General features: G+C 39.6%; 2 protein-coding genes across 6 annotated transcripts in view; one reads left to right on the top strand and one right to left on the bottom strand.

The window, feature by feature from the left end:
- INPP5F (inositol polyphosphate-5-phosphatase F) overlaps nt 1–9650 on the top strand; it is a 92426-nt gene extending 82776 nt beyond the window's left edge. For 3 of the 4 annotated variants that reach the window (XM_030839396.3, XM_060286670.2, XM_060286668.2), the window contains 5 exons: nt 3201–3272; nt 4252–4325; nt 4738–4866; nt 5460–5547; nt 7342–9650. In XM_030839396.3, coding sequence (XP_030695256.1) covers nt 3201–3272; nt 4252–4325; nt 4738–4866; nt 5460–5547; nt 7342–8497 — 1519 coding nt within the window. In that variant the 3' untranslated portion in view covers nt 8498–9650. The remainder of the gene's footprint in view (nt 1–3200; nt 3273–4251; nt 4326–4737; nt 4867–5459; nt 5548–7341) is intronic. The other variant, XM_060286671.1, reaches the window with a different exon arrangement.
- A 666-nt stretch (nt 9651–10316) lies between these two features.
- MCMBP (minichromosome maintenance complex binding protein) overlaps nt 10317–25465 on the bottom strand; it is a 67604-nt gene continuing 52455 nt past the window's right edge. For both annotated transcript variants that reach the window (XM_030839397.3, XM_030839398.3), the window contains exons 12-16: nt 21967–22132; nt 20891–21024; nt 19789–19953; nt 12623–12711; nt 10317–12228 (exon numbers count right to left, since the gene is read on the bottom strand). In XM_030839397.3, the coding sequence (XP_030695257.1) occupies nt 12102–12228; nt 12623–12711; nt 19789–19953; nt 20891–21024; nt 21967–22132 (681 nt within the window). In that variant the 3' untranslated portion in view covers nt 10317–12101. The remainder of the gene's footprint in view (nt 12229–12622; nt 12712–19788; nt 19954–20890; nt 21025–21966; nt 22133–25465) is intronic.

Here is a 25465-nt window from a genome sequence, read left to right as displayed (position 1 = left end):
TTCTTGTTGAATTGGGCTACATGTTTTTGTAAATAAAGTTTTACAGGAACCAGGGCTGAGATTAGGGTGAGGCAAGTGAGACAGGGTTGTACAGGTTGCAGGGTCAGATCCTATCTTTATTTGAAATGTTGATGTTTTATCATGTTTGCATTAATTTTGATTTTTTAAAAATATTGCACTAAAAACTTACCTTGATGGCTGAGTTTTTTGGCATCCCCTTAAATTTTGCGCCAGGGACCAGTGCCTCACTCACTTCACTGCAATCACCGCCCTGTTTAAATACCTGGTAGAAAAAGTTACAAATGCTCCGTCCCGCGCAGCTCAGCAAGAATGGCTGCCGTTCCCTTTTTCTTTACCTCGCAGCACCCCAGCAGGAACTGTCCAGCACAGCTTTGTGCCGTTTGTTTGGTTTGTGCCCTCCTTCGTGCTTACCCGGTGCCCACCCCCGGCCCCGAGCCTTTTTCTGTTAAACACTGAGCACAGCTCAGTTTGTTCCCCGCGGACAGCCCCTGGCGCATACAGATCAGACCTCTCGGGCCGTTCTGTGTCCTTTCCCTTCCAAGCGGCCGCAGCGGCTGCAAGGAAAGCTGACTTGAATGACAGCCGGTAAGCGCCGGCTGGCGCGCTGCGGCCGGGGGAGGAATCTTTAATGTGACGGGAAATCGGCGGTACCGTCCAGGTGCCCTTCAGCATCAGCACAAAGCCAACTCTTTATTTTGTCCCACTCGGACTCACTTTTTCTTACACCGAGAGCACATGACCACTTGTACCCGCGTTAGTGGACTAGTGAGGTGCGCTGCAGCCCGCCCGCTAGCAGCCCTCCGACCAGCAAAGATGGCCCTTCGCAAAGGCGTGCGTGCGCTCTCACGGGAGCCGGGCTGGGGGACCAGGGCCCGCGGCCACCTCGGTACTCCTCGCCGCCGGCCCGGGAACCCTCCCTGCTCGCGGCGAGGGCGGTGCCGGACCAGCCGCGCCTGCGCACTAGGCGCGCGCCGCGGCGGAGGCGGGCAGCGGAAGCGGGCTGAGGTTCTGGGCGTGACCCCGGCACGGCCGCGCTGCAGTTGCCGCAGTCAGCGCAGTCGCTGCAGGTGGTAGTTCTGCTGCCAGCGGCTCTGACTGAGCTTCGACTCGTGGACGGACGGACGGACTGACGGGATGCCGCGCTCCCACCGGCCTCCTCCGACCGCCCAGCGGCAGGCGAACGCCACGGGCAGTGCCGCCGGCAACGCCGCCGAGCCCAAGCCCGAAGGCGGCAGCCTGGCGATGACTTTCAAAATTGTTCTCCTTTTTGCAGGACTTATGGTTAAAGTTCCCGTGGGGTTGTATTTTTCCTGTAAATTACTGCTTTTCCAAAGCCTCCTGTTAATGTCGCCTGATGACAGTGGCTTTTACGCGACCATTGTCGCGGTGGTGGGGCTGCATGTGGTGCTGGCGGTGGTCGTGTTCTTCGTGTGGAAGGAGGGGATGCCTGACTGGTGGGAAGAGAAAAGCGAGTAGTGCAGCGCCGCTTCCCAGCTGCAGGCGCGGGGGCGGGGAGCCCTGAAACGGGGTTTCTTGTTTTTCTTGTCCGTGTTTAAAAAAAAAAAAAAGTGTGTGTTTTCTGTTTGCTGGGGTTTTTTCTGTTTAAGTGGGGCGGAGGGTGGCGGGGAGGGAAATTAAGTATTTACTGCATCTTATACATCGATAAAAATGCGGGGGGGGGGGGCTGACATTTTTCTCGACTGTCATGTGCCAAGTGCTTTTCGTCCGGACAGGATGCTTTTGACGGAGATCATGTTTGACCGATGTAAATATTAGTGTCAAAATAGAAACTAAGATATAGTAGAGTTAGAATTTATTTCATATTACAGTACGTGTCGTGACGTAATTTTTATGGCTTGGCTCAAGCGACAATTTTAAGAGTGCACGTAAGTACCAATGCGCACAACTAAATTACGTTTTACGTCATTAGTCTGTGTTCTCAGTGAGCCTCTGCCAGAATCATAGAATTTGTGGTTTTTTCTTTACCGTTGGTTGGTTATTGCTCATATTTTGGATCAGTCTGTGTATTCATTGGGTTCTGGCTTCTGACCTAATCAGTTGTATTTTGGGGGCATATTTTTGGTGAAAATTGAGGTCAGTTTGTTATTTTAGATTAAGACTGTTAGAGTTAACGCTGCAGCAACGTGCTGCCGAGGTAAAATCCTGCACTGGAAGATCTTGGTAAAGTTCTCTGCAGTACCTGTTAAAGAGTGACCTCATTCTTATGCAGGTTATGTACGTGACTTAAACTCCATCTACAAGTGATTTTTTCTCCCTCCTGTTTTCCATTTGTTTTTCAGTAGCATTTGGTAAGTCTTTGCAAATAGCTATGAAATTCTAAGGTAGAAATATCCACTCTAACAGTGGAATTTTGAGAAACAGTATAAGAGGCGTGGATTAATTTCACCTTTTGATTGGAAATGCTGTTTTAATAGATGACAGTTTGAGTTCGGATTCTGCCCGTGTTATCTGTTGACTATGTGTAGATTTTATGTGTTGACCTTTTTTAAAAAATTAGTATTTGGTTTAATGGTTAATCCCTTATTCTGATACTTGATTTTAGAGTGGAAATAAAATATGGCAAAATGGACTTAGAATAAAGAAATGTTTACTCATTCCTTAAAAGCTGAGTAAATCTGTAGTAAGAAAAATGCAAAGTAGTTTGGGCTGGGTTCCATTTTTGCACATAAACACTACATTTATGTAAAGTTCTTTCAAAGGATGCATTCTACATGAGTGTAAAAATACCCTAAATGTGCAGTGTCATTTTGAAGGTTAGGTCATGTGAGATGATCTAGACAATCTCTCTTCTCAGCCTCACATTTTCCTTTCTTTCCAACCCTGACCCCCTCTACCATCATCCAGTCCCCCGCCCCCATTATCCCATTTCCCCTGAGCACTCTCTCCTCGGCTACCTCTCTGAGAAGGGACCTCTTCTCAGCTCCAGTCCTTTCCTTCACCTACCCCACCTTCCTAAGCTGGGTTCTTGGTTTTTCGGATTTTTAAAATTTCCAGATGGACAGATTGTATATATTTAACTGAAGAAGTAGGACTCGTTGATTACTTGATTTTTTCCCCCACCCCAGCCCCTCCAATCTTTTATCATAAGTGGATCTGCTGTAGGAAAAAAAGGTAAATGAAAACAAAAATATTTAATTCCCTGTGTCATGTTTGTTTAGCCTCATTGATGCTACTCACAGAGATGTGGATGTGCTGTTACTGCTTTCTAACTCTGCCTACTACGTGGCCTAGTAAGTTGCTTATTGATTTAAAGCTTTTACTTTTCTTTTCTAATGCGAGTAAATTTCCTTTTTAGAATTTGTAACACAAAAAAGTTAAGAATCTAGTTTTATGTATTTTAAGAAATTTCACTGAACCCCTTTACCTTACATAATTGTTACATCACTCTGACTTCAGTTTGAAAGTGCTTTATAATCAGTGTGTTTATATAAGTGTTCTTTTAGTATTAGTTCCTATAGATCTCAAGTTTTGATGTATTCCACATATTTTTATTGTGAATGACCATATAGCATTGTTTATTACTATACCTTAGTTAAATGTTTCCCCATTGTTAGGCATTAAAATACTCCCATCTTTTTTGCTATTATGAATGATACAGCTGTCTATGTGCAGGTAATTGTGTGTGTGTGCACATGCACTTCTCTGATTATAAGGGTATGATGAATTATATGACTTTTGTGCCTTATTGCAAGATTGATCTCCGGAAAGACTACCAGTTAACAATGCCACTAGCAGAAATACAAGTACTTCCTCATAGCCTTACCAGAATTGAGGTTTATTTTTTTCAAATACATATATATTTACTTTCTTTTGGGCCTTGTGTGAACTGTCATTGGCCCAGGTGCCTATTGGCACTGATCATATGGATTTCTCATTCTTGATTTTGGATATCAGATTTATCTGCTGTATCAGGAATACATAGCTTCAGTATATGTATGTGTTTTTCTCTCCTTTTAGATTAAGTTTTAGGTTTGTTTTCTTTTAGTGTAAGATGTATAAACTGATTTTCCTTTAGCTGTTGAACTATATATTTATGTGTGTGTGTGTATATATATATAAATATTAGTTCAAAATAGAAACTAATTTACCCCAGAATGTATTGTGCTGTGGAAGATTTTAACTGCATAGTAGTTGCTGTTATACCTCAGCTGACAAGCCAAATATGCTTTTGATTTTAATCCTCTTCTTACTCTCTTTCCCTTTGTCTAGTTATGATGATGAAGTTGACAAAGTAAACCAGTATCAACGACTAAGTCTAGAAGATCTGGAAAAAATTGAAATAGGTAAATTTTAACATACTAACCAAGTCATAGAAAGCAAATATTGTTTCTTCTAAGAATGGGTCATTATTTAAGCACATGGTATAACATCTTATTAGAATCAGAAGGGGATAGTCTAGTACATTTCTTAGGATTCCCTTCTGATTTTGAGAGATTAGTGATGGATATAGTCTAATAATAACTATATTTCTTTCATTACTTGCCTTGTGAAGATTAACCCTGGGATCGAGACAGTTTAAATATTTGAGACTGAAGAATTTTTATTTATAATCTCATGAAACCAAATCATAAGCATGTGCTCTCATTTAGATTATGAAGAAAAATACTAAATAACTGATGAATGTCAGTCTTTTGAAGATACAGAAGAAAATGAATGTTATGTGAAAGATTTACATGTATTCATTTGGGTCTTTAGGTCCTGAACCCACTCTTTTTGGTAAGGCAAAGTTCTCCTGCATGCGACTGCACTACAGATATAAAGAAGCAAGTGGCTATTTCCACACCTTGAGAGCTGTAATGCGCAATCCAGAAGAGGATGGAAAAGGTAATGGAGAGAGATGAAAGTATTCAGTGATAACTTTTTCTCTGCTTTTATAAGCCCAAGTGGACTTGGGGACTGTACATCCCCAGTACCAACTGAATGATCCAGGCAAACAGCTTTGTGATTTGAGATCTCGAAATAGCAGCTTTGTTCCCAGCAATGCAGGGACATTATTTGAACTGATGATGTAGTCTGGGGCAAGGGAATCTATTATGGGAATTCTCAGTGTGTTTGGCCTTATGGGTGTCATGGCTTTTCCTACCACATACGCCTCTCATGGATAGTAGTCAGAAACAACACCTGTCTTGTTCACGGCTGTTGTCTCAGCATCTAGCAGTGTTTGGACCGATGAGGGTTTCAGAATAAACTTTTAATTCCAATTGATTTGGTTATTTTGTTCTTTAGTCTTCTGTTGAAATTTTACAACATTTTGAATTAGTGAGGGGAGTGATGAACAAATAGCATTTTTCTGTAAATTATAACAAATAAACTTGTATCTAATTACAAGACTACAAATTTCATTTGGAGTTCTGAGAACTGCTAATTTTTAAATATGTTTTTGGAGAAACTGGCAAGCAACTATATTTGGGTTTCAGATACCCTTCAGTGCATTGCAGAGATGCTGCAGATCACCAAGCAAGCCATGGGATTAGATGTGCCTATAATAGAGAAAAAGCTTGAGAGGTAAGTATACTACTTTGGATAGTAATGTCTTTATTCTTCAGAGAAGATTAAAGTTTTACTTCTTTTAAAGTATTTGCAAAAGGGAGAGAAATCACATTATGATACTGTGTCGGTATTTAGAGGGATCAGAAAGTAATAATTACTTTCGTGGATCAGAAAGTAATAATTTTGTTTAAATTATGGCCATGGGACTTCCCTGGCGATCCAGTGGTTAAGAAAGACTCCGTGCCTCCACTGCAAGGGGCCACTGGTTTGATCCCTGGTCAGGGAACTAAGATCCTGGATGCCGCTCGGCGTGGCCAAAATAGTAATAATAATAAATAAAATAAATTATGGCCACAAGTGATGCATTTTGAAACGCTTCAATATACTCTTAAAAGAGGGAACATTCAAATTTAAATAACTTTTTAGAGAAAATAACCAGCCAGTATGTTTTAAACACTAGGTTTTTGAATTTTGGAAAAGAATGCCTGTAAACAGATTATTTTACATTTAAAATCTGTGGGTTTTCCATCTAATGAGCAGGTTTTAAAGTCCACATTCCACTAGAAAAGAGTCATTTGGTCATCTAGAGGAAAACTGTCTTCTGTTAGAAATAATTATTTCAGTGGTTCCTTTTTTTTAATTGAATGAGATTATTTAAATTTTATAGAATCTATAAAGAGCTACTATAAAGTAGCTCTTTAACATCATAATTTTTATGAAATATTCTCATGACCAGTGATCTTGCATGACCAAGTGTGGAACCAGTGTACTAAGACGTGTGGTAAATAGCACTGACTTTTTTCTTTATAGCAGCCATGAGGGATGCCAGAGAAGAAAACACTAAGTGCAGTTATGTTAAATGTCCCAAGTCTTCTAAAATAAATCCAGGTAGCCCACAGGAAACATAAGGAAACGGCGTTCTTTCCCCTCCCCGCTCTGCCTGAATTCAGCAGAATTGGAATGTGTAGACACCTTAGTTAAGATGCTGTAGACAGCTGTCTATAGTTAGTGTTGCCTTTGCTGGTGGTTTAGATTGCTGATGTGGTGGATCTGTGCTGCCCCCATTTGTAGTCAGTCACCACATATGGCTGTGGAGCCTTTGAAATGGGACTAGTCTAAATTTTGGGTGTGGGGTTTTTCTGGAAACATTTATTCTCAGAATAATGCAAAAGCAGAGGTTGAGGCTACTGTTAGGAGGCTTCCCTCCCCTCCTCCACTACCTCCCTCTCCTCCCCGAATGCCCAAGAACTCAACATAATTCATCTAATTACTGTGAAGCGCTTCATTAAGTAGGATTAAAATATTGCAGATGTGGTGTTTCCACAGGGTGGTTCTTCGGTGCACCAGGTGGCCTGCTTGAGAAAGATGACAGCACATGTGGGAGATGTCTGTGGCCTGATGGCTGAACTTGGGGTTAAAGTCACACAGCCGGGCCACCCATTCCATTCGGTGCCTGGGGGTGACTCGTCAATGTCACTTACAAAGGCTTCTGCTGCCCTGTTGTAAAATATAAAATACTGTGCATTGGCTGTTCCAAAGACTTAGTTTAAGAAAGATTAAAATATCTGATTAATCATCTTTTAATACTGATTATATGTTGAAATGACATTTTGTATATAAAATTGTCTATAGCTCACATATTTGTATTGGATATTAATGTTCTTGCATCAAGTCCAAGGGGTTATCTGGGTTTATCATTTAGCAGTGTACTGTTTTTAAGAAATTGGGGCCATTTTAAATAAGAGTTTTCACTTACATTAATAATTGGCCTCCATGGGGAAATTAACTTTTTTCTTTTCTAATTTGTAGGAAGAGCAGCAAACCTCATGAAGACATCATTGGCATCAGATCTCAAAATCAAGGCTCTTTGGCCCAGGGAAAAAAATTTTTAATGAGCAAATTTTCATCTCTAAACCAAAAAGTGAAACAGACCAAATCCAATGTAAATATTGGCAATCTACGAAAGCTAGGAAACTTTACAAAACCTGAAATGAAAGTTAACTTTCTAAAACCAAACTTAAAAGTAAATCTTTGGAAGTCAGATAGTAGTCTTGAAACCATGGAAAACACTAGTGTGGTGGATAGTAAAGCCCAGGCAGAGTCAGATGGGGAAATGTCTTCAGATAATGACTCATACCACTCTGATGAATTCCTTACAAATTCTAAGTCTGATGAAGACAGGCAGCTAGCTAACTCTTTAGAGAATGTAGGGCCAGTAGACTATGTTCTTCCTAGTTGTGGTATTATTGCTTCAGTACCTCAATTAGGCAGTCGATCCCAGTCTATGAGCAGCACTGATATTAGCGTTCATGTTCCTTCAGAGGTTACTCTTGCTCATGAAAGTGGGCCTGGAAAAGGCTGTGAGTCTTCTCAGAAGAAAAGTCCTTCTGCTGACAACATACACACATTGACTGGCTTTGCCAAGCCCGTGGATATTTATTGCCACAGATTTGTTCACGATGCACAAAACAAAATGAGCCAGCTGTCAGAAACCAGGTCTGTTTCTCAGCAGGCTAGTGAGGAAGGAAATCACGTGACCAATCAAGTTTCTAACGAAGACACTCAATTTGAATCAGCGGAACAGATACCTTCTCGACCATCTCAGTTAGATGTGTCTTTTTCTGCAGCAGGCCCACAGCTTTTGTCAGTTGAACCAGTGCATTCGGTTGTATCTCAAAAGACCCCCGGCTCCGAATCTGGCACACTTGAACTCGAGAGAGGGCTTCACGTAACTCCTTCTCCTTCAGAGAGCTGTAGCAGCAGAGCAGTCTCTCCCTTTGCAAAGATTCGAAGTTCCATGGTCCAGGTTGCTACTATTACCCAAGCTGGATTAACCCAGGGGATAAGCTTTGCAGTGGCAAAGGTTCAGAAGAGCCCTGCAGAACCTGAAGGAGTTAATGAAGTCCAGCAGAATGAACTTAAAAATATGTTTACTCAATGCCAGACACGAATAATTCAGATTTAGTTTTTAGCCACACAGAATCCTGTGGCTTTTATTTAATCCAAAAAAAAAGGTGTCATATAACCTGTACTGTCTTTGAATCTAGGGATCACAAATTCTAATTATGTTTATTTTGGAAAGGTTTTAAAAGGAGACTGAACCTGAGCAGATTTCCAAATTTGAGAGCTAGGACAGTGGAAGTGCATCATCCTAGAATGTAGACCTAAGTAGTTTATACACTACAGAGCAGTTTGTCTCTTTAAAAGTAATTCAGGAATAGATTACTTTGGGATGTAATAACCTGAACATTTTTTGGAGTTGGGTGGGTGGGGAGAATGTATGAAGTAGACACAAAGGGTGGACATGGATCCATTTAGGTGATTAGCATTTTTCGTAACTTGTTTTTCTGTTTGTCAGTTCATTTCTGTGTGTTTCCTCTACAAGGTAAATACTTAGTTTTTAGTGACTTCAAAGTGTTACTAGTATGGCAAAGCATTTTAATATAAAAACTGTTGGTTTAAGTTTTTAATGGCTTAACCATTCCCTATAAAGAGTTAATTGAGGGCTAATGGCGTTACAGTCAAGAAATGAATGCCCATTTGATGTTAATTTTCCCCACATTCTACTTAAATTTAAAATACTGCTACCTTGTACGCCCCAAAGTCTAGGAGCATTAAGACTTGTCAGTCATAAAACCTGAGCTGTCAGATGTGAACACCAGCACCTATTAATTTTGCTCTCTTTTCAGAAATGTTAAGAACGTATACATATTGGATACTGGTAATGTTTGAAAGAAGTCTTTCAAGTTGTAATTTTTTGCAGGGGGCAGTCCATAACATCCTGTGTAGTCGAGCACAACTACTGAAAGTTTAATCTGAAGCACAACTGTGCTAAAACTTTAGGTTTTATGACTGTAACCTTGACCACATGGAACCGGGGCCTTGTCTGTAAGCCTATACAGTAAGAAAGTTGCACACCTTATTCCAAACAAGTACTGGTTTGTCTGATATCTTTAGAGCCTTACTCTGTTGAAATGATTCTCAGCTAAACATTATGTCTGTTGTAACTTTGATATTCCACTTTTGTTATTTATTAGTGGTATCTTTTTTGAAGTGTCAGATGTCGTGACTATTTAAAATAAAATACCATCATAATTTAAAGTGACAATGTCTATGAGAATTCCTTGAATAATATTTTGAAGATAAAGGTTTGATATTTTATGTCAGACTAAAGAATTTGGAAACAAGGTAAGTTTGCCATAACTGAACACTTGGTCCCAGCCTTTCCTAATACTTCACTCTTTTGAAGTGTTTTCATGACTTTAAAAATGATGAAATGGATCACAAACCATCAAATTTTAAAAACCAAACATCGAAACCGAATGCTTTTTTCTCTTACCACCTTTTCTTGAAACTATTAGATGTCCTACAACATGAGAGAAAATAAAGTCAAGGTCAGGTGATAAAAGTATGTGTTTTTAAGCTCCAAAGAAATTAGTTCCAAAGAGATTTTTGAAAACTAAAATTAAGGAATTAAAATTAAGTTAATTAAAATTAATTTTAAAACTAAAATTTAATCTCAATCAAGGTGATAATATATAGATGTCTGTTCAGTTTCCCGGTGCTTCAAATAGGATTAACATTGCATTAGAACAACAAACTTCACTGTCCAAGGAGAAAAGGATTTCTGAAGCCCAGAGTACTAATGTCTTACCTGAATGGGACTTCAGAGGGAGGACGCCGTGCTGCACCATCTCTCATACTGAAGTTTACGTCTGGTAATGGTTTTCCACACAGAAGATCACATGGGGTGAGTCTCATAATTCATGAAAAACAGCCCAAAGTACTAGTAATTTAGGAAGTTTTATTTATTTGAAAGGGTTTTCCTTTCAGGGGAACTTCTCTGTAAGACCAAGCAAATTATGTACTTCTCTTTGGTAAATTACAATTCACACTGGCACAATAAACACACAGTAACTCATCTACTCTGTTGAATTTTATTCCCACAAATCCAGTTGAACCTTTGTTTTATTTCTAAAAGTTTAAGGAAGGTCTAGTCTACCAGTTATAAAAATGAAAACCAGTTAGAATTCTAAATATAAACAGATTATTTACATTAGTTTATAAAAATAGATTTGAGTTTAGGAAAAGTTAAACAACTAGTAATTTTCACTTCAGTTCATGAGGCATAATAAACTCCTCCATTTTCAAGGCTGACCCTGTTTTCTTGGTTAGCAATGTCACTTTAGGCCTTGGGGGCCAGGGGGGTGCAGAATTTAAGTAATCATTTAACTGATTTCTAATGTTTCCGACTAAGTAAGTTACTAAGAGAAACTAATCTTTATATATAACCAGTGATAGCTTAAAAGTAGTGTTCTAACCTTTTCAAAGATTCTTGATGCCACTTATACTACTATACTGTATCAATTCGCTTTCTAGCTATGGATAATATTTTTATTCCTTTGAAAATTTGTATTAAAACTGTAATTTGTCTGGGGAAAACCTACCTACATACAGTTTTATCAGGGCATTCCTGGACTAGCAGATAATATTAGTTCATCTAATACATCTGGAACTAATTGATAAATTTATATAAAAAGTGCAAAATCCAATGTAATCACAGCAACTAAATGACATTTATTAAGGAAAAGAATTAAAAACCAGTTTTTTCTAAAGAAGGCATTTTTTAAAAAGTTAAATAAATTTTGTCCTCTTCCTATTTGGGCAAAACAACTTCACAGGGCAGACAGCATTCCCTTAAGCGAGTCCATAAAACAGTGGTTCCCAAATGCACTGGAGTGAAATGAGAAAAATAAGGACAATGTAGTGTTTTTTCAAAAAGCTACATTTATTCCATTTAAAGGACTATCTCTTCTTCTGAGATTGTCCTTTTATGAAGGAAAAAAGAGTGATAATACAGTGACTTCTTTCAGATTACTTGGCAAAATAAATTGGCAACTCTGTCAATCCCGACAATTTTTAGAAGTATTACTGGTCCATGAAACCCAAAACGTCTGGGAACCACTGCCATTTAAAGACTTGTTTTGCATGTTGTTAACAACTGTTAAATGGAAAAAAGCTGTGGTCAGATGTCTGGGAGATAATATTATAGAATTTCACATGATCATGTGAATTATGGCAAGTATGCTCCATTCCCCAAACTTGGACCACTGTACACATTCACACCCACTGTTCATTGGAAAGACATAAAAATCTGAAGTGAACAATTCCTCTGACTTTGGAATTGCAACCATTTTCTTCAAATGATGTTGATGTTAGCATTTCAACAGAGTCTGGCCTATGACTTAGCTGAAGCTACGGAAACTAAGGAAATGGTATAATCAGCAACATTATCAATATTAAACTTTTAATATCAAATACAATTTTGTACATTACTAATTTATATAATTATAAAACAAACTTCAAAAGCTCCGTAAAATCAGTAAGGAAAAAGCCCTTACTGAATATTATATAAACTTTAGATGTTACCAGGTGTGATTTCAGGAAAAGACATTGTTTTTTTCTTTTGATACAAATTATCTACAAAACAGTGTGGTATAAATGATATTTGAATTTTACAATAATGTGGCTACAATTCGCCCATTACTCTTTCATAGATGTCAGTACCTTCAAAGTTCATTTCCATTCACACATTTCTGCTGTTGAAGCCTGGTTCTTCTTAAAGACTCTAGCTGCTTTGCTCTTAGCCATCGTTCTCTTGACAGTGTTGTCTGACCAGCACTGAGAGACAGAAACCTGGTTTGAAATACAGAAACAAATTTAAGTCTAGACCTAGAATAATGACTATTTTTTTTTTAAGACCTACTGGTTTGTAAGTTTTTTTTAATACTGTTGTGGGAGACAAGACCATCTGGTAACTACAGAGCTCAACAACCAAGTTAGACTTCTACAAAGGAACACTTTGTCATATTTGGAGGGTGATTCCCTCTTTGAAGTATGGAGAACAGGGAGCATGCCTGGTCCACTGAGGTGATCCCTGGCCACTGATTCCCTCTCAATGAGTCATTCCACAAGGGATTTTTAGAAGGAAGAAGTTCATTTCCATTTTTCTAAGTCTGCCTCAGTTACCCTAAGTAAGCAGATTTATCTACAGCTCAATGAAAAGGCAATCGTGGACATGTACACTCACCGAGCTACAATGAGCAACTGGTGGAGATCATCGGCAGTGATGCTCTGAGGATCGTTCTTGCGCATCTCCACAAAATCATCTTCAACTGCCTTTATCAAACAGTAAATGAACTTTAAAATTATTCCTTATGAGGAAACGACATTTGCATTTTGTAGGGAAAAGGAAGGTAACATGGTGCCTTGCCTGATGTGAAAATGAGGAAGTCACCCTGCATCTTAGACAAATGAGGTAATAATATGGGTAAAAGGACTGAAAACCAAACTTTACACATAAGTTATACCACTGAAGAAAGTACTCTAAACAAAGTAACAAAACTCAAGATTCATTTGAGAACACCAGGCAAACAGATAAAAGCCAGCAACGTGCATAGCAAACATGATGCCTTTAAACACAGGGAAGAGAGACGTCAGCAAAAATTGCCAAGTAAGGACCTCTGAAGATCCTCACCACCATTAAAGGGAACATGAACACAGGCAAAAATGATCAAAATCAGCTTCTTCAAAACTCTATACATTAACCAGATGCTTGAAACAATTCGGGGAGCATTTTTTCAAGAAAGATAGGAAGAACAGTGAGCTTTGAGGCATTTAAATTTGCCCTATTCCTCTACCCACCTCCAAGCAGCCCTGAAAACAGCCAGCCTGGCAACCACTGGAGAGGGCTGTGGGGCTGGAGCTGTCAAAGCACCATTCCCAGAGAACTGTTATTATTTGACTGTCTGGTAGTTCCCAGGAAGAATCCATTTGCAAGCCTGTCTTTATTTAACCTGACTTGGCACTTGCCCACTGTAAGTAGCCTATTCCCCCAGAGAGTTTATCAAAAGCAATCAGAAGCAACTACTGATCATCTTAGCCATCCCAGACATTGGGTAACAGCTGGGGCAAACAGCAGGCTAACCAAAACCATTAAAAAGAAAATCTAGGGAATGAGAGAGATTGGTTCAGACGGCGGAGTAGATGGACATGTGCTCACTTCCTCTTGCGAGAACACCTGAATCACAACTAACTGCTGAACAATCATCGACAGGAAGACACTGGCACTCACCAAAAAAGATACCCCACATCCAAAGACAAAGGAGAAGCCACAGTGAGACGGCAGGAGGGGTGCAATCACAATAAAATCAAATCCCATAACCACTGGGTGGGTGACTCACAAACTGGAGAACAATTATACCACAGAAGTCCACCCACTGGAGTGAAGGTTCTGAGGCCCATGTCAGGCTTCCCAACCTGGGGGTTCGGGAATGGGAGGAGGAATTCCCAGAGAATCAGACTTTGAAGTCTAGAGGGGTTTGATTGCAGGACTTCGACAGGACTGGGAGAAACAGACTCCACTCTGGGGGGGAACACACAAAGTAGTGTGTGCATCAGGACCCAGGGGTAAGGAGCAGTGACCCCAGGGGAGACTGAACCAGACCTACCTGCTAGTGTTGGAGGGTCCTGTGCAGAGGCGGGGGGTGGCTGTGGCTCACCGTGAGGACAAGGACACTGGCAGCAGAAGTTCTGCGAAGTACTCCTTGGTGTGAGCCCTCCCAGAGTCTGCCATTAGCGCCACCAAAGAGCCCAGGTAGGCTCCAGTGCTGGGTCGCTTCAGGCCAAACAACCAACAGGGAGGGAACCCAGCCCCACCCATCAACAGACAAGCAGATTAAACTTTTACTGAGCTCTGCCCACCAGAGCAACAGCCAGCTCTACCCACCACCAGTCCCTCCCATAAGGAAACTTGCACAAGCCTCTTCGACAGCCTCATCCACCAGAGGGCAGACAGAAGAAGCAAGAAGAACTACAATCCTGCAGCCTGTGGAACAAAAACCACATTCACAGAAAAAATGGACAAGATGAAAAGGCAGAGGGCTACGTACCAGATGAAGGAAAAAGATAAAACCCCAGAAAAACAACTAAATGAAGCGGAGACAGGCAATGCTGCAGAAAAAGAATTCAGAATAATGACAGTAAAGATGATCGAGGACCTCAAAAAAAAATGGAGGAAAGATCGAGAAGATGCAAGAAGTGTTTAACAAAGACCTAGAAGAGTTAACAAACAAGCAGAGATGAACAATACGATAACTGAAATGAAAAACACACTAGAAGGAATCAATAGCAGAATAACTGAGGCAGAAGAACGGATAAGTGACCTGGAAGACAGAATGGCGGAAATCACTGCTGCGGAACAGAATAAAGAAAAAAGAATGAAAAGAAATGAAGACAGCCTAAGAGACTTCTGGGACAACATTAAATGCAAAAACATTCGCATTATAGGGCATAGAGGGACCCTACCTCAATATAGTGGGCATAGAGGGACCCTACCTCAATATAATAAAGGCCATATATGACAAACCCACAGCAAACATCATTCTCAATGGTGAAAAACGGAAAGCATTTCCTCTAAGATCAGAAACAAGACAAGGATGTCCACTCTCACCACTATCATTCAACATAGTTTTGGAAGTCCTAGCCACGGCAATCAGAGAAGAAAAAGAAATAAATACAAATTGATAAAGAAGAAGTAAAAGTGTCACTGTTTGCAGATGACATGATACTATACATAGAGAATCTTAAAGATGCCAGCAGGAAACTACTAGAGCTAATCAATGAATTTAGTAAAGTTGCAGGACACAAAATTAATGCACAGAAATCTCTTGCATTCCTATACACTAATGATGAAAAATCTGAAAAAGAAATTAAGGAAACACTCCCATTTACCACTGCAACAAAAAGAATAAAATACCTAGGAATAAACCTACCTACAGAGACAAAAGACCTGTATGCAGAAAACTACAAAACACTGCTGAAAGAAATTAAAGATGCTACCAACAGATGGAGAGATATACCATGTTCTTGGATTGGAAGAATCAATGTTGTGAAGATGACTATAGTACCCAAAGCCATCTACAGATTCAGTGCAATCCCTATCAAATTACCAATGACATTTTTTACAGAACTAGAGAAAAAAATCTTAAAAGTTGCATGGAGACACAAAAGACCCCGAATAGCCAAAGCAGTCTTGAGGGAAAAAAAACAGAGCTGGAGGAATCAGACTCCCTGACTTCAGACTATACTACAAAGCTACAGTAATCAAGACAATACAGTACTGGCACAAAAATAGAAACACAGATCAATGGAACAGGATAGAAAGCCCAGAGACAAACCCACACACCTATGGTCAACTAATCCATGATAAAGGAGGCAAGGAGATACAATGGAGAAAAGACAGTCTCTTCAATAAGTGGTGCTGGGAAAACTGGACAGCTACATGTAAAAGAATGAAATTAGAACACTCCCTAATACCATACACAAAAATAAACTCAAAATGGATAAAACACCTAAATCTAAGACTGGACACCATAAAACTCTTAGAGGAAAACATAGGAAGAACACTCTTTGACATAAATCACAGCAAGATCTTTTCTCATCCACCTCCTAGAGTAATGGAAGTAAAAACAAAAATAAACAAATGGGACCTAATGAAACTTAAAAGCTTTTGCACAGCAAAGGAAACTACAAACAAGACGAAAAGACAACCCTCAGAATGGGAGAAAATATTTGCAAACAAATCAACAGACAATGGATTAATCTCCAAAATATATAAACAGCTCATGCAGCTCAATATTAAAAAAACAAACCACCCAATCCAGAAATGGGCAGACGACCTAAACAGACATTTCTCCAAAGAAGACATACAGATGGCCAAGAAGCACATAAAAAGCTGCTCAACATCACTAATTATTAGGGAAATGCAAATCAAAACTACAATGAGGTATCACCTCACACCAGTCAGAATGGGCATCATCAGAAAATCTACAAAGAAAAATGCTGGAGAGGGTGTGTAAAATAGGGAACCCTCTTGCACTGTTGGTGGGAATGCAAACTGATACAGCCACTATGGAGAACAGTATGGAGGTTCCTTAAAAAACTAAAAATAGAACTACCATATGACCCAGCAATCCCACGACTGGGCATATACCCAGAGAAAACCATAATTCAAAAAGACAAATGCACCCCAGTGTTGACTGCAGCACTATTTACAATAGCCAGGACATGGAAGCAACCTAAATGCCAATCCACAGACGAATGGATAAAGATGTGGTACATATATACAATGGAATATTACTCAGCCATAAAAAGGAAATAAATTGGGGCATCTGTAGAGACGTGGATGCATCTAGAGACTGTCATACAGAGTGAAGTAAGTCAGAAAGAGAAAAACAAATATTGTACATTAACGCATATATGTGGAACCTAGAAAATGGTACAGATGAACCGGTTTGCAGGGCAGAAATTGAGACACGGAAGTAGAGAACAGACGTATGGACACCAAGGGGGGAAAGTGGTGGGGTTGTGGTGTGATGAACTGGGAGATTGGGATTGACATATATATACTAATATATATAAAATGGATAACTAATAAGAACCTGCTATATAGGGCTTCCCTGGTGGCACAGTGGTTGAGAGTCGGCCTGCCGATGCAGGGGACATGGGTTCATGCCCTGGTCCGGGAAGATCCCACATGCCGCGGAGCGGCTGGGCCTGTGAGCCATGGCCGCTGAGCCTGCGCAGCCAGAGCCTGTGCTCCGCAACGGGAGAGGCCACAACAGTGAGAGGCCCGTGTAACACACACACACACAAAAAACAAAAAACAAAGAACCTGCTGTATAAAAAAAAAAAAATTCAAAAGTCACTGTGGGAAAAAAAAACAACCACCAAACCAAAAAGGAAAAAAAAGAGAAAATCTGGGGAATGAGATATCCTTAAGGGGATCTGGAGGGGGAGGAATACACATATATATGTATATATACATATACACACATATGCATATATATGTATATATACATATACACACACACACATATATATTCTTTTATACACATATACATATACACACCCACACACACAAATATGTGTGTGTGGGTGTGTATATCTATCCCCAACCACCAGGAATTTAGAAGGTCACATGCATGCCCAGGGCTGGGCACATGCTCAGAAGATCTGAGCCTGAGTAGGCAGGCCATAAGCTCTCACCACTGAACAACCTTGAGGCTCTGTGCAAGTAGAAGGCAAAGGCTAGGGGGCAGCTGTAAACTGCATGGCTGAGTGTTAAAGGATTGCTCCAACATGGATACAGAGTCCCTTAGCTTAGACTGGGAGACTGCTTCCAGGCATCTAAGGAAATTAAATTTCTATCCAATCACTGCCCACTGAGCTAACCGAGCCAAGACTTCAGTGCCCACATACAACTAGAATACAGACTTTTAAAAATCAGTTCAGAAAAGTCACTAAACAACAAAGAGCAACAACAACAAAACCCTGGGGGGGCAGGCGGGGAGGGGGCAGAATCTGCCAGAGCAGAGTTGCCAAATTACATTATTTACAACACCTGGTTTGGGCTTCCCTGGTGGCGCAGTGGTTAAGAATCCGCCTGCCAATGCAGGGAACATGGGTTCGAGCCCTGGTCCGGGAAGATCCCCCATGCCGCGGAGCAACTAAGCCTGTGCGCCACAACTACTGAGCCTGTGTTCTAGAGCCCGCGAGCCACAACTACTGAAGCCCGCGCGCCTAGAGCCCGTGCTCTGCAACAAGAGAACCCACCCAATGAGAAGCTTGTGCGCCACAACGAAGAGTAGCCCCCACTTGCCTCAACTAGAGAAAAGCCTGCACGCAGCAATAAAGACCCAACGCAGCCAAAGATAAATAACTAGATTAAAAAAATAAATCATCTATAAAAAAGCTGGTTTTCAATACAAAAAGTAGGAGAAATACAAAGAGACAAGAATGTGTAGCCCCCTTCATTGGAAAATAAGGCCTTGAGGAAACTTAAATATTGGAATTACTACACAAAGACTTTAAATTAGCTATTTTAAATATATTCAAAGAACTAAAGGAAACCATGAATAAAGAACTTTAAGTATGAGAATGATGTCTCACCAAATAGAAAATACCAGTAAAGCGATAGGAATTATTTAAAAAGCAAACAGAAATTCTGAAGTTGAAAAATACAACTTAAATTAAAAATTCGCTTGAAAGGCAGAAGAAAGATTCAGCAAATCTGTAGACAGGCTGACCAAAATTATCTGGTCTGTGGAACAGAAAGCAAAAAGAATGAGGAAAACTGAACAGAGCCTCAAAGACCTGTGGGACACCATCAAATGTACCACATACATACATGGGAGTGCCACAGAGGAGAAAGGGGCAGAAAAAAACTTAAAGAAATAATGGTCAAAAACTTACCAAATGTCTTGAAAACTCCCCCCAAATGTGCATTAATCTGCACATCCAAGAAGCTCAATAAATTGCAAGTAGGATAAACTCAAAGAGATCCATATGTAGACACATTACAGCTAAACTGTCAAAAGCCAAAGAGAGAATCTTGAAAGGACAAGAGAAAAATGACTCATTGTGTACAAAGAACCCTCACTGGAAACTGACTTCTCCTCAGAAAATCCACTAGGCAGTTGGAGGACTTAAAAGTGCTGAAAGAACAAGCCTATGAACCAAGAATTCTACATCCAGCAATATTAGTCTCCAAAAATTAAGGAGAAATTAAGACATTCCCAGGTAAGCAAAAACTGAGAATGTGTCACAAGCAGAGCTCCCCCATAAAAAATACTGAGAAATACGAAAGAGAGTTCTCCAGGCTCAAGTGAAAGTAACTCGGATCCACGTGAAGATCACTGGTAAAGGTAACTACACAGGTAAATATAAAAGGTAGTATAAATGTCTTTAAAGACAACTGCATAAAGCAATAATTACAAATGTGTTGACAGACCTATCAGTGTATAAAGACGTAATGTGAATGATAATAAAGCACAAAGGAGCGGGAGAAGGAATGGAAGTATAAAGGAGCAAAGTTTTTGCATACTATTGTGCTTAAACTGGCATAATCCTAAATTAATCCCAGATTATCATAGTTAAGATGTTAGTGTAGCTCCCAGGGCAACTACTAAAGAAAAAAAATATGTCATAAAAGAAAAGGCATGGAAATTAAAATTGTACACTAGAAATATCTATTTCAAACACAAGAAGACAATAATGGAGGACTAGAGGAACAAAAAAGACATATGACACAGAAAACAAATAGCAAGATTACCTTACCAGTAATTACAATAAATGTAAATTGATTAAATATCCCAATTCAACACAGGGAAATCCTTTGTTTTAACCCAAACACACCTTGGTTATTTCATCAGATATGCTATAATCCAGGAACCTCAAAAGGGTCAGGTAAATGCGGAATTTATTCAGCACGGAAGGCAGCACCGCAGAGAGAAGGCTGTTCATGTACTCCTCCATGTTTGGTGGAATTAGCTGTGGCTGTAAGTGGATCTGGCAGTCTGCCTAAAATGAGAAACAGTACACATCATTTTCCAAGTTCCTAAATCAACCTAGAATTTCAGGGGGATGCATTATCTCTATCAGCCCCTAAGGGAATTAAATACAATTCATTATTAGGGGGAGGTCACTTTTTAATATTAATTTCTATGCACTGTAACTCAGCAATAATTACAGAAGTTAGCCTTTTCTTGGTTACTTATGTTTCCTCAATGGTATCAGTAAACATATAAAAAGATAGTGAATCTCTAAAAAGCAGCTAATTAAAATGTTATAGATGTTTCCTTAATCATGGAACATGTACTCTATTTCTTACTGAACTGCATTTCTAGAAACCACATATAGCAAATCACACTTTCCCACAGAAATTTACCACTGGGCCATTTCATTCTCATTCACAGGCAGTTTCTCATATATCAAGGGTGAACATCATTATACAGAGCAACTGTACGCCTTTTCAACAACTGGGCATACTTCTCATCATTAATGACTCAGACGTAAAAGCTCTCTTCATTAGTCACTGATGATTCACCAGAGCATTTCACGATAAAGCATAGAAATAATTACCAGGTGATTAGGAACATTTTAAAAGGAACTCTAAAATATTTCTCACGTAGGATTGGCAGAAAACAATGGAACAGAGGCAGCAAGAACAAAGGTCTGGATGTTAATCAGGCAATTTACAGACAGTTTCTACTTTCTCTCCCTACATGTGGGAGTTTTCTGCTGCCAAGAGTCTTCTTTGCTTGTCTTGTGATTTTCTTTACAGATACAAAGTTTTCATCCCAGAGAACAAAATAAGCAGTTCCCTCATTAATAATCGGCAGCCACAACTCTGAAACAAGTTTAACTTATTAATAATAAGCAGTACCAAGAAACAAAGCAAAAATATAGATATCTTTCCAATATAACCTCCGTCCATTTAAAAATGACCCTTCATTACCGGCAGGAGTGATCTCCCCTCCGAAGTAATAAAAACATTAATATTGCAGGGGAATTCCATCTGGTGGTAGCTGAAGTCATAATCCACCTTCTGCCAAGTTATTAGGTTGCTCAGGGCAGTCACATTATGAACACCTACAAAAACAAGGGAATAATTTTTCAGTAACTTGATTTTAATCACCTAACCAAATTAGTTTTGCTGACATTAATAATAAGACATGAGATTTCTACTGCTTTAAAAAAAAGTATATGAGGCACTGTTCAATCTTCTAAATGGTCATTAATTAATAGGCTTCACAGATAATATCTGTCAAGCTACACAAACATACTTCTGGAGCCAAGATTCCTCCCCCACCCACCCCCAAATCTAATACCAAGCATCTGGTGTGCAATTAGATATAAAATAGTTCCCGATAAAAGTATGATTATTTTGTATGTGGCATCTTCACAGGGCTAAAATAATCTGGTAGAACCAAAATTATTTTTATACAGAGATAAGGTTACTGAATTTTACTGAGTTTATACTCACCTTTGCCTTAATTCTACCCAGTCTACACTATTTTTTCTACTTTTACCTCTTGAACTTACACCAGCAAAGTGTCTTAATTCTCATTTGAGCACAGATAAAGCAATCTGCTTTCTTGTAATTTTATAACATGTTCCATAACTGAGGTTGGTGCAAGCCATCTGATCTACTAAATATTTTTTCAGAGATTCTTTGAAAAAAAATTTTTAAATCACATTGGCTGGTAGAAAATGTTTTATTAGATCTTTTCCACAACTCTTCTTTTGAGGTAATATAGGACTAAAGGCAAAACCTCCTCCCTTTTCAGCCTTTAAAAAGCTACCTGCTACTTGGTGTATTATCATACTATTTTCAAACTATCACAAAACATAGTTGATGTACACAACTTATTTGTTAATGATATATGCTTTAACCAAATTCACAGAGCAAGCCTTTGTCTTAAGTACTTGTGAAGTGTGAATTTGTCTTTGTTCAGTTATTCCTTAGAAGATCATTACCACGCCTGGCTTTGCTGGGAGTTAGAAATGGAAGGATAACGTCCGTGCACACACCTGGCGTGTCCAGCTGCCCCTGTTCCAGGAGAGTTTCATCAATTACAAGAGAAGTATTGCTGGGCAGCTGGAGGAGCCCGCTGACCAAGCGATTGGCTGTGTAGTCTTTGTGGGGAATGAATTTCAAGTGGTTCATGTTCGCTATAGTCATCTGCAGATGAAAAGACTGCAAAGAGAAATTTTTTTAATGATCAAGGAACTAAGTTTCCCTCTTTTAAGAAAACATATATTTGGAGTTAAACACTATATTTTATAATGGAAAGAAAGAGCTTATTATTTCTAAGGGAGTAAGCAGTCTCATGGTTTCTTGAGCTCTTAGAAACAAAAATTTCTCCATCATAAGAATTTCTGATTCTATGAGCTGCTTTATTTTCAGCTGTCTTGTTCAGTATTCTTGAAGAATATTTTTTATTTTACCAGTGAACCAGAAACAAATGATAGACAACTGATATATATATCAAATATTCAGAGGCTTAACTTCTTTAACTGACCACAGGCTAACAAAACAGAAAATAAAATGTTTATTTACACATCAAGACGGAGAGAGAAAAGCTTAATTTTCCTCTGTGCTCCCTGAATTAAAATCATATTCATCAGTAAAGGCAAACATACAGTAGAAGTAGGAAATCATCCATACACAAATACGATATCTAAATCAGTAATCATGAGAGGAGAGGACAAACACCAAACTATATTGCCCAAGGTGATCTACAAATTCAATGCAATTCCTATCAAATTACCAATGGCGTTTTTTGTTTTTGTTTTTTTGCGGTACACAGGCCTCTCACTGTTGTGGCCTCTCCCGTTGCGGAGCACAGGCTCCGGACGCACAGGCTCAGCGGCCATGGCTCACGGGCCCTAGCCACTCCGTGGCATGTGGGATCTTCCCAGACCGGGGCACGAACTGAACCTGTGTCCCCTGCATCGGCAGGCAGACTCTCAACCCACTGCGCCACCAGGGAAGCCCCCAATGGCGTTTTCTATAGAACTAGAAAAAAAAATTTTTAATTTGTATGGAAACACAAAAGACCCCAAATAGCCAAAGCAATTTTGAGAAAGAAAAACGGAGCTGGAGGAATCAGGCTCCTTGACTTCAGACTATACTACAAAGCTACAGTCATCAAAACAGTATGGTACTAGCACAAAACAAAAATATAGATCAATGGAACAGAACAGAAAGCCCAGAAATAAACCCACACACATATGGTCAATTAATCTACAACAAAGGAGGCAAGAATATACCATGAAGAAATGACAGTCTCTTCAATAAGTGTTGCTGGGAAAACTGGACAGCCACATGGAAAAGAATGAATTAGAACAGTCTCTAACACCATATAAAAAAATAAACTCAGAATGGATTAAAGACCTAAATGTAAGACTGGATACCATAAAACTCCTAGAGGAAAACATAGGCAGAGCACTCTGACATAAATGGCAGCAATATCTTTTTGGATCTATCTCCTAGAGTAATGGAAATAAAACCAAAAATAAACAAATGGGACCTAATTAAACTTAAAAGCTTTTGCACAACAAAGGAAACCATAAACTAAATGAAAAGAAAACCTACAGAATGGGAGAAAATATTTGCAAATTATGCAACTGACAAGGGCTTAATTTCCAAAATATACAAACAGCTCATACAGCTCAGTATCAAAATAACAAACCCAATCAAAAAGTGGGCACAGGGCTTCCCTGGTGGCGCAGTGGTTGAGTGTCCACCTGCCGATGCAGGGGACACGGGTTCGTGCCCCAGTCCGGGAGGATCCCACATGCCACGGAGCGGCTGGGCCCGTGAGCCATGGCCGCTGAGCCTGCGTGTCCGGAGCCTGTGCTCCACAATGGGAGAGGCCACAACAGTGAGAGGCCCGCGTACCGCAAAAAAAAGAAAAAAAAAGTGGGCACAGACCTAAGTAGGCATTTCTCCAGAGACGACATACACATGGCCAAAAGGCACATGAAAAGATGCTCAACATTGCTATTAGAGAAATGCAGATCAAAACTACAATGAGATATCACTCACACTGGTCAGAATGGCCATCATCAAAAAGTCTACAAATAATAAATGCTGGAGAGGGTGTGGAGAAAAGGGAACCCTCCTACACTGTTGGTGGGAATGTAAGTTGGTGCAGCCTCTATGGAAAACAGTATGGAGTTTCCTCAGAAAACTAAAAATAGAATTACCAAAGGATCCAGCAATCCCACTCCTGGGCATATAAACAAAACTCTAAACCAAAAAGATACACGCACCCCTTTGTTCACAGCAGCACTATTCACAATAGCCAAGACATGGAAACAACCTAAATGTCCATCAACAGATGAATGGATAAAGAAGATGTGGTACATATATACCATGGAATACTCAGCCATAAAATCCAATGAAATAATGGCATTTGCAGCAACATGGATGGATCTAGAGATTATCATACTAAGTAAAGTAAGCCAGACAGAGAAAGACAAATATCGTATGATATCACTTACATGTGGAATCTTAAAAAAAAAACAAAAAACAAATGAACTTATATACAAAACAGAAATAGACCCACAGACACAGAGAACAAATTTATGGTTACCAAAGGGGAAAGGGCTGAGGGGTGGGGGGATAAATTAGGAGTTTGGGATTAACATAATACACTACTGCATATAAAACAGATAACCAACAGGGACCTACTATATAGCACAGGGAAGTATACTCAATATTCTGTAATAACCTATACGAGAAAAGAATCTGAGAAAAAAATAGATATATATGTGTAACTGAATCACTCTGCTGTACGCCTGAAACTAACACAACACTGTAAATCAACTGTACTTCAATTTTTAAAAAATCTGTGAATCACTATATTGTGTATACCTGTAACTTATATAATATTATATATCAACTATACTTCCATTTTAAAAATTTTTAATAAATTTTGAAAATAAAATAAAACTATATTCATTCAGCACAGACAGCTGCAGACCTCTAAACAAATTGCTCCAAGGAGGCCTGAGGTGTGGAGGACTCCACACTGTCATCAGCGCTGTGGGTCTCGGAACCTGCTCTACCCGGGAGAGCCACCTCCTCACCCAGTCTCAGCAGTAGAAAATCAGTTAAGTCCACCTGCACCTCCCTCCGTCTTCCTGAGCCCACCACCCAGTGCCCTCTGCACCCTGCGTTGTACTCCAATCTAAGATCACTCTGGACCATAAAGAAGTATGTGTGGTACGGGTGGAGACTAAGGTGGGGAAGGATGTCAAGGAAGAGAGAAGATGTATTTTCAAAATGCAGAGGATTTTTGTACTTTGGCTCAGTAATTCAAAGAAAGCGGGGGGGGGGGTCATATTATAGATACAAGGAAATGACCCCGAAAGAAACAGAGTCTGTCGAAACAAAAGGTGCCATAGAGCAGGGTGCAGCTCCATATAAGCAAAAGTAGGTCACTCACACTTACTGCTACGAAAACTAAATAAGATATTAAAAAGGCAAGTGTTTAGAAAAAGTTCAGTGCTAGCTAAACAC

The sequence above is a fragment of the Globicephala melas genome, chromosome 16 (assembly GCF_963455315.2).
Source record: "Globicephala melas chromosome 16, mGloMel1.2, whole genome shotgun sequence".
Classification (NCBI taxonomy): domain Eukaryota; kingdom Metazoa; phylum Chordata; class Mammalia; order Artiodactyla; family Delphinidae; genus Globicephala; species Globicephala melas.
This window is presented reverse-complemented; position numbering and strand designations above follow the sequence as displayed.